This window comes from Erpetoichthys calabaricus, chromosome 12, assembly GCF_900747795.2.
Source record: "Erpetoichthys calabaricus chromosome 12, fErpCal1.3, whole genome shotgun sequence".
Lineage (NCBI taxonomy): Eukaryota > Metazoa > Chordata > Cladistia > Polypteriformes > Polypteridae > Erpetoichthys > Erpetoichthys calabaricus.
The window spans coordinates 29273798-29288183 of record NC_041405.2 but is presented as its reverse complement, the minus strand read 5'-3'; the positions used below and the strand labels follow the sequence as shown (position 1 = coordinate 29288183).

Sequence of the window (14386 nt, the reverse complement as noted above, 5' to 3'; positions counted from 1 at the left end):
GAAACAAGTTAGCTTATCTTGAAATAGGTTGTCCAATATTTAATCTGAGCATATATCTTAAAACAGGAAAATTATTTTACAAAAATCACAGAATAAGAAAAAAATATACGATTATTAAGAAATATATGCTTGAAAAAAGCAAAATTATATGCCAATGGGGTGAGATATATTGACTTGGATTTTTAAAAAATCCTGAAAATAGTTAATTTCAACGCATACTAAGCTATATTTGCATGATATATACAACAAATTTCAGTCCACCTACAAAAGAATAAGGTAAAAGTAGCACAGTGCTCTCCTTTTAGGGTGGTCTTCATTTCAAATTGAAACCAAATATTTTAGCAGAGGTTTCAATTAGGAATTCATTCCTACATTCAAGACACATAATATGTAATTTCCTGATATATGTTGGCTTCCTGAATAGATCAAATAACTTACAATAAAGACATAATCTCTAGCATTGCTCTTTAAGTATTACATCAGTATCCAACAGCACTACTGCTGTGTTTACAATACAGAAACAGAGAAAAACATAAGCACATGAAAATTAGTTAACACAGGAAGATTACCTTGTATATAACTCAAACGTCATATCCATATCATTATTGTACATTGTAGTTCAGGACTGTCTCATCTTGTCACAGTCAGAAATGCATAACAAACTTAATTACATAAACAAAATTTTAACAGTGGTAACTTTGCCAAAAAACAGGACAAAGAAAATACAACCTAACATGTTAAAATCCACAAAATATCAAATTATTTACAATTTATCTAATTGCTTTTCAAACATTATGGTAATTATATACAGTACATCATAGACATGCATTTCCTGTTCTACATTTGGCTCACACAATTTTTCTTCTAGCATATTTGTATTTTCCCTTCAAATTGTGTCCAGTAATATTTCAGTTTGAATTGCAGAGAGGACAGCGGCAATGCACTTAGGATATGTTAGATGTAGTGCATAATAGTATGCCATAAGGTACATGATACCTTCCTGCAACATTTCTTGGGGGAAAGTTGTCACAGGCTCACTTCCAATAGCTAGCATGCAGTTAGTTATCTTGGTCCACAATAAGGGCAGCGCTAGACAGTGGTCAGTCTTTGCTGTAGAAAGGCATCAGGATTCTCAGAGATCTTCAAGACAAACAAAAACCAACAAAGAAAATAGGCTGAATTTATTTTGTCCTCTGTAATCCTATACAGATTTATTATACATTTACTTATTTATAATGCTGAATTAATGTGATAATTTTAACATAAGCAGTTATACACAGCTTGTAATTGAAATAGCAAAGAAATCAGTAAAAATTGAAGATTGTTATATTCTGTTGAGCCCTTTTAATCAAACCGTTTAATGTATAATGTCGTTCCTGTAGCTAACATTAAAAACAACCCTGAAAATTGCTGCCAGTCACAGATGGATAGAATTGCAGTAACTGTCTTTATTTTTCCTTTAAGCAATGTAAAAATGCAAAATTTTACCTTAAGGCCATGAACTAATGCCTCATGTTTTGTTTCCCAACTTTTTGCGGGGTAGAGAAAGTGAAGGAAACATAGATGGCAGAGCTCTAAACATGGCGATGGCATTTTTCACTAATGGAAAAAAAAAAAATCTTATTAAATATCTTTCGCGTTATGTTCTAATATAACTCAAACATTCTCCTTTTAATGAAAACAACAACATACAGCAAGCTTTAAATTGAGAATGATTTATAACAAAAATGATATGATGTCTGGTATTATTTTTACCTACTAATATGCTAGAACATGAACAAACAATTGAAATGAACCTTACATAGATCATATTTAAAGTTTTAAGTATTCTTTAAAATATTCCTTCATTATTTATACCTAATAAAGGATAGTGTCATTCAGTTTATTATTCTGTTGTGTCTTAAAAAGATTTGCTAGACAAAACTATTTACAGTGCTAATAAATGGCTTTTTAAAAACATAATTAAAGGGAAAAATTTATTTCAGAATAACACAGTACAACTTTCTAATACAGTGAAGAAAAGGGAATCTGGAATTCACAGATCAATAGTTACTGGCAAAGAGAGCAGTAATATTTTGCATGAAAATTTCTCAAAGTTTGGCTTACTATAATATAGACTTGTTCTTTATGGAAAAATGGCATGAAAAAAGTGCAACCCTTTGAGCATCAACTGCAAAATATCATAACTTTAAACAACTTCAGTTTGACTTTCATTTAGGTATATCATGCTGCAACACTGAGTAAAGTGCATAACTAACTATAAAATGAGTTTGAATAAAATATGCATGACACATGTTACCATCATTGTGCATATGTGGAGGCTTCAGGATCTTCTTCATTACTCCATACAGCTGTGCTTTTCCATAAAAACTGGTCCATCTGCTCTGTGATGTAGATTATTCCAACTAAGAATACAACGCATTTCATCCATTACCTATAAAATAAGCACACTAAGTCGGCACATATTTTAAGAAACCATTTTCAAAAATATTTCAGTCAAATGTCTATGTTTTATGTACATGATCCAGTTCTTTAAAGCAGTGGTCTCCAACCTTTTTGACAGCAAGGACCACTTTACTAGAAGCAAATTTTACCTGGGACCGTTGGGGGGGTTGGGTGGGGGGGGGGGGGGTGTATGGTGTGATGGGGGTTTGGGTTGAGGATTTGGGGTGGGTTCGTAGGGCAGTTTTATACACAATTTACATTACATTTCTATTATTATTAAGTTATAGTATCATAATAGAAATGATACAACTTTCCATAATGCAGAATCATTAGCAGCCCTAAGCTTGTGTTCCTGCAACCAGACGATCATATTTGGGGACGATGGAAGACAGTGACACATGAAGTGTGTTGCTTATGTTCAGTCTACTCCATAATCTCATTTTGATTGCTGTCACTGCAGAAAACACTGCCTTACAAAGATAGGATGCTGGAAATGGCAGCAGACTTTTCAGTGCTTTTGTGGCAACCTCAGGATATTCCATCTTGACCTTAATCCAAAACGTATGGAGATTTGAAGTTGTCTCAAACATACTTTTAAGGCCACCATCATTTGCAACCTCAAGCAGTTGATCCTCTTCAAGGACGGACAAAGTTGATTCACCTGGCTTATTGCACAAATTGGTCACAGATCCATTCCTTCCCATTTCGGGGGTCTTTTATGGTTGAGCATAATGCTCAAACTCTATTGAAAGTTGAGATAGGTGATCATACACCAGCTGGGAGAAAGAAGGCCCTGGCTTGGTATCTTTAACAACCTCTGCTAACGTTTGAAACATATCAAAAATACCAATGTTCACTTGTCGGCCCCATAAATGAAGTTTGGCTTTGAATGCAGCCACTTTATCTGCCAACTTGAACAACAGGTATCTTCTGCCTCTGCCCCGACGTGCTGCTGCTCCACCGCTGCCTCAGATTTTCCTCCTCAGGCTCCTCCAGCACTCCTCCAGCCTGGCTGGATACTGAGTCTGCAAAGTGGGTAAAGGTGGGGTGCCCTAGTGCCTTAATGTCAGTTCATATTGTGAGGTTTCTGAACTCTTTTGGGATCCCCCCACCCAATGGGAACATCACGCTGAAGTGCGTCCCGAAGTGCGATTGCTTCACAGTAGAGCTATGAGCCTGCTGTTGCCCCGGCAACAGATAAACAGTCTTAAACAGACGTGGTGATCACACTTCGGGATGCTCTTCAGCGTGTTGTCCCGTTGACGGAGGTCCCAAGAGAGTTTAGAAACCTCACATTTTTTTTGAATGAGTGCCGCATTAATAGGAATGTTTTTTGAACGAGCATCACTGAACCACATAAAAAGTGTCTTCAAATGCAGCAGTTCGCATACGTTTTCAACCCGAGATTTTTCTTCTTTTTTTGCATATAACAAAGACATATGCATTGCATTTGTCATTCCAACAGATTGCACATCACAAACATTAACACTGTTATCGTTTTTTCGTGTCTGCCATTTCTATAGGAGGGTGACAATGAGTTAAATTCCAATGGATGTTTTTCAGATGTTGACAAGCAATAAGCAAAAAGTATCACTGAAAACCACAGAAAACACAAACAGCAAAAAAAAACAAGGAAAGTTCAAAGAAAGAAATTTTTTTTACAATGTTTGTGTTTGGGGATCATTGTGCAAATGTGCACAACTGAGCTGCAACCACAGATCTAACTGCTCTGTGGATGATTCATTCAAGCATTTCAAGGTCACTTCATTGTAATGAAAGTATCTGCTGAATGTACTTCGTAGTAAAGAGATTTCTATTGACTCGTGTCAAATAGGGAAACTGTCTGGACCATAAAAATACTTTGTTGTAATACTCTCTCTCCGCGCCGCCGCAAAGCCCCGCCCACCAAACGTTCTGAAAACTCTGAGTGAGTCTCCGTTGCCGGCAGATCTCTCACGGCCTGGCTGTCAGACAGCTGCGGGCTGGTAGTGGGCCACAGGTGGGGGGTTGAGGACCCTTGCTTTAAAGCATGGGTAAGCCTCCCATATAATCTATAAATTACCTCTGTGCATTAAATTCATGATCAAGGTGCTGGGTAACTGCAAATTTATTTGGCTTTGGCTTCTTGTAAAGGTCCTGTAGTGTTTTGTAGTGCCTGGCCTGTATTATGTCAACAGCTGCAAAAACTTATAAATGAATAATCAAATCAGTTGTGTTTTCTAAACAGTCTGAACTAAGATGGGATATGACCATCTCTATTGTGCACTTACCAGATGGTTCACATTCTTTCTCTGCTGTAACTTCTTGGGTACGACTAGAAGGTGACATGTTAACAAGCGTCGCTGAAGCAATAGAATTCCCCGAAGATGCGGTGGAATCGGCCTCGCCTGAATTCTCAACTTCAGCAGCATCAGGCTTGTCAGTGGTGATGCCGAGGCCTCTCTTTATTTATTTGAGGCATACAGTCCTGTCGCTTCTAAGGTGTGCAGATATTCTGTAGCCTTTCCAGGAGTTGTTTAAACACAGGTTCCTGTAATGAGATTACACTCTTTTTAAAAAGTGTACAAGTGAATACAAGGTTTGACTGCTCAGTCTAAATCCCCTATAAAAACTAGTTATTTACACTCAGCCATGAATTTTGATCTTCAGCTGCATATAGCTTTGGATAATACTTGACTATACGTTTTGCGATTGAAGAAATCTCATGTTTGGAGGTATATTTGTCTTCCCTTGTTGTTGTCCTCAGTATGGGCACTATGTTGGTCACTGTAGTTCTAATTAATCTACAACACAGATCCTTTGAAAGAATACAGTGCTCCTCTTTCCCTATGCGCTGCAGTGTTTTCTGACCTGTTCCAACTCACTGTCACTTTGAAGTATGTATTCAGGGCTTTGTAGTGGAATGATTTTAGAGGGGCTGGCTTCTCTTCAAAGTTTTCTGGAACATCCATGCTCACTGGATTTGAGGGGTAGGTGAAAGACTGGCATTTTTTAGAATATTACATTCAGAAGAGGAGGGAGATGTGCAGCTGTCTTGTAACTTATCTTGCTGCACAAAAAACTGCATTCCCTGTCAAAAAAAATACAGGAAAAGGACACTGAAAATAGTCGCCAGTTATCAATAAACTGTTTATAGAAATATTTACTTTTATTTAACGTAAATGACATTAGTAATCAAAGACAGCATTGCTCAAATATCTGACCGCTTATATTTTCATTGTTAAAATTTTTAGGTAACTAAAAACAAGATAGTAGTCATCTTCTTTACTTCCTGATAAAACACAGAAACGATATGTGCTCAGTTATCTATTGATATGAAGTATTTTCACAATATGTTGTATTGAATTAAATAAGTGCTACATGAGTACTGTAAAATTCTTACTTCTGTATGCTAATTAATATATAACATGCTATCATTCTCTGGCGCCATGATAAAGTTTATCAAAACATTTGTAAATTAATATAGACTTTGTATAAATTACAAACATACATAAATATGTGTTTACACAAAGATTCATATGGTGAGGTGAACATGTTGGGGCAACAGCCTTGATGGATGCATGAGCTGTCCTGTGCTCAGGTGTGACATTTCAAACTGCTTTTATTGAATTATGGAAAATTTTAATTGAGAAGGACAAAGCCCAAGTTTCTACTCTTCAAATTTCCACATCTATAAGTATATATTTATGTTGTCATCACTTTCATATCATAAACGTCCTTCTTTTCCCTATTATCATTTATATTTCTCCCCTGCTTGATATCAAATATCATCAGGACATGGACACTTCTGACATAAAAGTTGCTACAGAAGCCTTTAATCTCAACAAAAAGAACATAGCAAAAGTAATAATAACTACATTGTTTGCTCAACAATATTTCTTTAAAAAAATAAATAAGTAATGCTGACCACTTGATGTACTGCTGGCCATGAGGTTTTCTTTGAAGGAAATGTTCAGATCTTCATGTGAAAGAGTCATTAGAAAATCTTCTGTAACATTTGCAACTTGAAAGCAACAGAGAAGACCAGTAATTCATTCATATTTGGACGTCATCTGCACAATTACCGGCAGTCATTTCCAACTCAGGTTTTAGGCTTTAAGTGCTAAATTTACAAATTTTTATAAGTTTAAGAGTTTCTTGAAAGATGGTACAAGTGTAAATCATGATACCTTTTTATAAATGTTTTACATTTTGTTTCCTTTCGGAACAAGTATATCATACTGAGGTTTTAGGTAAGTAGCGATATCCTACAGTGGTGTATTTACCATGTTGCCTGATCAAGGACACGATACATACAACTTGCCAACTTAATTTGTTAACGCCCTACTAATTTTATGCACTCACATTTCACTCAGACTGAGGCCTTCACCTATGCCATTAAAGTAATAAAGAGCACTGTCTCATTCAGGGCTGGCTCTAGAATATAGGCGAAGCGCCCAAACCTTCGATTTTTTTATATGATGTGCTCATGTATGGTATTGATAACGAAGTTAAGGGGGATGGGTGCTCCTATTGCAGTTTCAAGTGCAGCGATCTTTTATATTCAGGCAATAAGCTTACAATTGTGGATACCTCAAAATCGATAATTTTAAAATACTGGCCTCTAAATTTTAAAGATTTTCTTTAAAGGTATCTCAAATAGAAGCGACTTGGGTCGTGTTCGCTTTTACTACCAGTGAGAGCATGAGGCGAGTGCAATACAGTTAGAACTTGGTCCATTTTTAAAAGATACATTTCAATTTATTTTTAAGCAAGCAGAAGTCTGTATCAGAACGTCTAACAACTTTTTCAATAAACCACTAACAAATAAATAAACGACATTTAACTAACATTTATTTCATAATAACTCTTTGTATATATGAAATCTAACAATGATGGCGCTCGATAAAAAGAGTCAGGTGTTGCTGTGCAGCCTCAAACCACTCATTAATGCCTAAAATGGCAAGAGAAGCGCTAAATGTACCAATATGTTTGAATGCAAGAACTGCGTGCAGTGGAAGTTATAATTCAGGCCAGTGTTTGCTGGATAAATTGCAAAGATGAAAACCGGAAATGAAAAAATAAATAATTATAACATAAACACCTGCATTTATTTTTTAAATTTTATGTAATGGTTACACGAAACTAGCTTGTCCCACTACTTCTGTTTTGTGTCGTAATGATTATAGGTATCAACATGGACAGGTGAATTCTTGTGGATTCATAAAAACAGAATGCACTGCAGCAACAGTAAATGTCAATTAAAAACTTACCTTTTAATATTTCCAGTGTGACTTCGTCAAGTGAATCCATTGGTTTATATGCGTAAATATGCTACTTATCAGCTGCGAAGAGCAAAGCAGTATTTTAGCTATCTATGTAACGTTATTAATAACCTTACGGTGAGAACGTTTCGAAATGTAACATCTGATGCGCGGGAAAGCTAAGGATGCTTCCCAGGGAACGCGTTTACGTATGCTCAAAGAAAGGAATGTTCCATTACATGACCAAAAAGGAGTCAAAAACAGCGCTGGATATTATATTTGGAAGAAAAAAAAAATAACCGTATTTGTAAAAAAAAAAAAAAAAAAACACGGAAAGGAAACTAATTATACCGTTAGCTTTTCATATACTCAACAATGTCATTGACGTAAATAATATTGTATGATGTATTGTATTGATGTATATTACATCACATAACAGCTACAGTCGCTCAGCACTCGCGCTTTTTGCTGTTTAAACACCAAAGATGATTTGCCGTTGTTTTATTTGCTGCTTGTTTGTGGCTTTGAGTTTAAAACCACCTTTGAACCATATCAACACTACACATTATATTGTTTGGAGTTTCAAGTTCATGATGCTGTGTCTTTGATAGAGATGTTTTGTCATTTGAAATTAAAATCCCTAACCTGGATAAATCCACCCGTTTTGTTGATGCTATGAAGCTGGTTAATTTTAATTTCATTGAGACTATATGACTGAAAAACAAAATATACTGTATATTCTTGTGAAGTACTATCATGGGGATATCATTGAACTATATAATACTTTTACAGATTCCTAAATTCTTGAACTTTTCTTTTTCTGTTAATAAATTCCAGCAACACTGTTTGGATTAAGCCATTTATTTGACACATTAAAAAAACTCTTGCATCAAACCACCAGACACATTTTTTATACAAGGGTCATTTATTTTAAAATGTGGAAACCATTTTGATTTGAAGAAAAATATTACCATTTTAATATAATAAAGTACTACCCTTTGCAGGGAATGCAGCTGTTAAATCATACTAGTTACAGAGAAAGGCCACTGAATTAGGCAAGTGTTAATCTGCAATGGCGTAGTTGTTAACAAAATCAAGGTTGTATTCTAAAACCTTTCTGGAATAAAAAGTTTAATTTAAGTCTCGGGTTGTGTCTTACTCAATTCTTAAAACAAGACAAACCTAGAAAGTTTTGGTTCTTGAAATAAGAATACATGTCCTGCTATGCTCATCGCTGTAGTTAACAGGTTTTTCTCTCACAGTTGTGCTTTTTTTAAGTTGAAATTGTCTTGGAATTACACTTTTATATCTAAGTCAGATAGTTTAAGACCAGTTATCTTGAATTGAGCAAAATAATCTAGCAAGTATCATTGCAACATGAGATATTTAATCTCTTGGGGCAAAATATTAGATATATTACCTTAAAATAAGAATTTTTTACTTGTTAAGAAAAAATGTTTTGCAGTGTACCCTATGATGGTAAAGTTTATCAGTAGGAAAGAAATAGCTACTTCAGTTTTAATTTTTACATTATTTTAATTATTCTTCAAAGGAGTGCAAATAATGGCAAGGGCACTAGACTATAAATCACAAGGTTAGCTGTTTAGTCTAAACCACTGACTCACTCGCTTAACTGGCCTGAACTCCACCCTCCGCACATGGAAATGTGCATCCTGTATTCAAGCTAATAAAAAAAAAAAAAGTAACACCATCTATCATTTTGTGCCACTCGCCGTTTTTTTCTTTGTCAACAGTCATGTGCAATAAGTACAACGGAGCATTCCCACATTTTTTTTAGAGTTGAGTTTGGTTATTTAATTTTTACAGGTCAGACTTTGTAACAGAAGTAGGATTTAAACTACTTTTTCTACTTAACTATTAGACTGCTCTGCCTATTAAACATTTTGGATTGAAGTGTTTTCCTTCATTGATTAAAATCATTGTACTAGGTCAGGGGTCTCCAACCTTTTTTCCCCCTGAGAGCTACTTTTACAAAATGAAAATGTCTGAGAGCTACTCCTATTTTCTAACATTTATTCTAATAGCTTATTTAAACCCAAACAAACTGAATAAGCTTCGTTTGCCTGAATATCTACAAAATGTTGTTGTCCACAAGTCACATTTTGCATTAAAACATCACAAAAAATATTTAGTTCACCTGCAAGTGCATTTTGTATGTCTGTATGCATTTTCTAGTGTATCTCACACTATTGAAATAAAACATGAATGCTGTCAAAACAAAACAATGCAATTACAAATACACATATTATTTATTAATTTGTCATTTTGTTCCATATCACTGTTTCACTTCACAAGAGTATTCACATGTCCAGTTGCATGTGTGATGTGTTTCTGAGTTAGTCAGATGACTGGCACTACATGGAGTCAACAAGAGAGGTGTATGATGGAGTGTAGCCACTTAGGTTCATTCTTATGGAGTCCTTTAAATGTTGTTCTCTCAGTCTTGTTCTGAACTTTGATTTCATGACATTCATGTCAGACTCACAGAAGTTTGGAGACCCAAACAAAGCAGACATTTTCAGAGCTGCTTGGTGAAGATTCTTATAGTTATCTGGCTCAACTAAGCTCCATAATTGTTGAGAATGCTGTTGCGACTTAAACTGCACATTATTTTGAAGGCTTACTAAAATATAATATATAAAATCCAATGTCTGTCTGTCTGTCTGTATGTCTGCTTTTCACAAGAGAACTACTTAACAGATTTAGATTGGGTTTTTTTCTATAATTTGCTTGAACATTCTGGTTGATTTTGCGATTTCTCTTATTTCGCTATGTATCATAGTTTGCTTGCAGTACCGATTTATTTGTGTGAATCCAAAAAACACGCAGCGGGCTGAGGGAAGGGGCCTTCCTCACTCACTCGCCAGCTTCGGCTCATGTTCCTTCTTAGCTAGCGAACAAGAGGACAATTGAATTCAACTTTGATATTTAAAATAAAGTGTTACTTATGTTGCGATGGGATTGAGTCCGGGTATTCTCTTAAGTGTATGCCACATTGAAAATTGCATTTCAGATTGTGGATCGTGATGTGATTTTTTTGAAAATATCACCCACTACTAATTTGGCTAATCAAGTTTTCAAATTTATGTATGATTCATTAACCCTTTGGCGAGCTACTTAGGAAAGGGGTTACAAGCTACCGGTAGCTCGCAAGCAATGTGTTGGAAACCCCTGTGCTAGGTACTTTAATGTCATTATAAACAACAGTGTTAAATTAGAATAATAACATCAGTATTATTTTTCTTATTGTTTTATAGCTTCCTCATCTTTCTTCAGGTTGACTCTACAGCTGAAAGCCAAGTTTTGTACAGGAGACAGGTATGAAGGTGCTAAACTTAGAAGAAGAATAAGATGTGGAAAGTGAGAGTCTAAAATGCAACTTTGAAAAATGAACTGAAGCTTATTAATGCACAGCTGCATTTTTAGCGGTTTCATTTTGTGAAAATAATATCAGTTTCAAAAATATTGGGTGTTGCACTGAAGTGTTAAATGTGATTGTGAGCCTGTGTATTTTGTAAAATAGGTTAGAGAACCTGCAGTTGATATATTCGAGATGTGAAATGTGTAAAATTCACTCAGTCAAAACAAGTATTTAGTTTTGTTTTACATTTGAGAAAGAGATGGTTCACATACATAGTTGTGCTTGTACTGAATGTATCGAGGTTTTGAGACAACATGGCTCATCCCATTGTACAATCTTTTATATCAAGCTGGCAATGCAACTACATTACAGTGATGATTGCAGAAGGGTATTTCATCTGTACATGGAAATGAGTGGTTGAAGGTATATTGTTATACTAATATATCTGACAAGCAAAGCACTAAAAAAACATAAGAACATTGAAGTAATTTTTGAGGGCAAAAAGAGAATGGTGTGCCTGTGCATCTTTTCCAGTAAGAGTCTTGTGCTTACTAGTTTTTGTGGAAACGTGAGTTTTCCAAATATTTTTTATTATACCATCCTCTAATTTTCTAGATATCACGGTTGTGCCAAAAAATGTAAACCTGGATATTTAAATGAATGTGGAATGTATGTGATTTACTTACAGTAAAATCAGTGATAACACCAAAATGATTCTATTTTGCAGGCTGCACATGGTCTTTGGAAAAATTGATTCTTGTGTTTTGTCAATTGCCTGTTCATTTCCCAGACTACATATCCACCCCAAAATTAAACGTAGAATGAGAAAACCCACACCATACCATTTTCTATGTCCACTTAATCCTTAGCTGAGGTTGCAGTAGCCTAACCCTGCAAGCATAAGACACAAGGCAGTAATAAACCCAGGACAGGGTGCTGGTCCATTGTAGGATGAACACGCACATACTACACGCACACTAGGGTCAATGTAGTGTCGCCAATTCAACTAAACTGTTTGTTTTTGGACTAATGGTGGAACAAAGATAAAGGAAACCTGCAAATTCCATGCAGGGAACACCTGGGACATGTACCCTGGTCTCCCTACTGCGATGCAGCGGTGCTATCACAGCGCCACTGTGCAAATCTAGATAAATAGCACTTAGCTGATCATTTAATTCCAGTTGAACTTAATGATGTCTTATTAGCTGTTTATTTTAGTTATTTTCAAAACAAGTGTTTTTTCTACAGTACGAAAAAACAGAATTATGGACAAGTTTCTTATCTGATGTGGTGTTTTAGTTTGGAGACAAGGTACCAAAGTCTGGATTACGTAATGAGTGACTGTGATGCAGATTGTAGTGGCTAATCTTTTTATCATCTTATTAAAACATTTTTACAAAAATTAGTACAATAAATTTTGCAGCACTATAAATACTCCATCTCTTCACCATTTTTCTCTGCAAAAAGAATGTTCTTGCATATTAAAGGGCCTTACGCCTGTTCTTCAGTTAGTCTTGATCGGCAAAATTTTCTTTTTCTATCATTTTTGTAGCAAGTATAGCTATATGCTATATTTGCTATAAACCTTGTTTGCTGCATAAATTCTTGGAAATAAACTACATAGCCATCTTGGGCGAATATGATGCTTTGTGAGTCTATTGTGACATCACAGAGCTGTATGAGCCATTCGCAAAACTTTTCATTTGACTTAACCCATATGTTAAGTCGATGTTTATGTTTCGACACTGGTGATGCAAGTCAATATCCGCGTATCTTGATAATTATAGGAGAGAAGTCAAATATGTTGTAGAGCATAAGATACAACAATATCACGCATATTTAAGTAAACCTTATTTGTTTAAAATTGTCGTCATCATAGAGTAAGACTAGACAATGTCATGCGTGATAACATTCTCTGCTTTGCCACTTTCATATTGTTTCATAACTATTGACATTGTGTAGTGACTCGTTCTGAAACAGGTGAATATCTTCAAGGGGTAGCCATGCAGTGTAAAAAAACATGAGGACAGCAATCTCTCTTGAAGATGAATAGGATGAGTGACAGACTGACACACCGACAAAAGCAGCTATTTAGTGGTCCTTAAAAGGTCCATTTATTGCCTCTTTAAGAAAGGACACAAATCATCTGGTAATCTCAAAAACGCCACTCAACCTCTTCATCTTCATAGATGATGAGATTGGTGTCCTCACGTCTTCACACCTTCTTTCCTTTGTGGATACAGAGGATGTGTGTGAACAAGATTGGATGAAAGGAGCTGGTGCCTGATACACTAAGACTGGTAGCAAAATATTATACAGTACCGTGCTCATTTTTTCTTAGCAAATAGAGATATCACACATTAACATATAATAATAAAGAGTATATACATTTACACCTGTAACATCTGTTTATCATAGCTGTTAAATATATATATATATATATATATATATATATATATATATATATATATATATCTCATAAATGAGAAGTGTACTGTACCCTTACAGTATATGGCTGGCAACGCAAATTGGTTTTGTTTGGAATGCTAGAGGTGTATTAGGGTAGATAGAAGAAACACACCAGCTACAGACCATTGATATAAGTACAATTGGATGTTACTAGATAAGATGTACGGTGATAGATAACCTGTACTTCCACCGGGTACACAACACTGATTTCTGTGCACAAGGCTAATTTGCATATGCAATTAGCCAAATTCCTGTAGCCATCTAAAACAACCCTTAAAGGAGTCCTCCCCCTCCCCAAGAAAGAAAACACACTGTGAAATTATAATTTTAAGGAAAGATTTATTACTGTTTACAAGGTGTTTCTATCTTCATGAAAGAAGAAAAGTGGAAACTATCTTCACAGAGATTGGAAACAATAATATATATATACTAGGGGGCTTCGCCCCCTGCTTGCTTCGCTTGCCAACCCCCGTATTTGGTTTTCCGGATACACACTTTTAAGATTGTTTTTTCTTTGAATTGTTGCTATTTCATTAGTTTCACTTTTATTTCAGAACTATTGTAAAAACAATATTTATAATCTTGCGAGTCCCAATATGCTGAATCTTTTTAATGAGGTCAGGATAGGTTTCTCTGTTTGGAATTTCAGCATAGACAAAACGATCTACATCATCAGCATTTAATAATTTTTTTTTACAAAGTAAGTAGAGTTCTGCATTGGACTCCTGTCTGTAAAGTCGTGCTATTTTCCTCTCACAGTTCCAAAAGTACATGGGTTTACCAAGGTGATACCCCAGCTTTTCTCTAGGTTTTTGTACAAGGGCTAGACGGAACGTTTTTGACTCCT

At 35.4% G+C, this 14386-nt stretch overlaps 1 protein-coding gene across 3 annotated transcripts in view; it reads left to right on the top strand.

The window, feature by feature from the left end:
- LOC114663251 (meiosis inhibitor protein 1) overlaps nt 1-14386 on the top strand; it is a 109522-nt gene that overhangs the window by 32877 nt on the left and 62259 nt on the right. For all 3 annotated transcript variants that reach the window (XM_051934843.1, XM_051934842.1, XM_051934844.1), the window contains one exon: nt 10967-11027. In XM_051934843.1, the coding sequence (XP_051790803.1) occupies nt 10967-11027 (61 nt within the window). The remainder of the gene's footprint in view (nt 1-10966; nt 11028-14386) is intronic.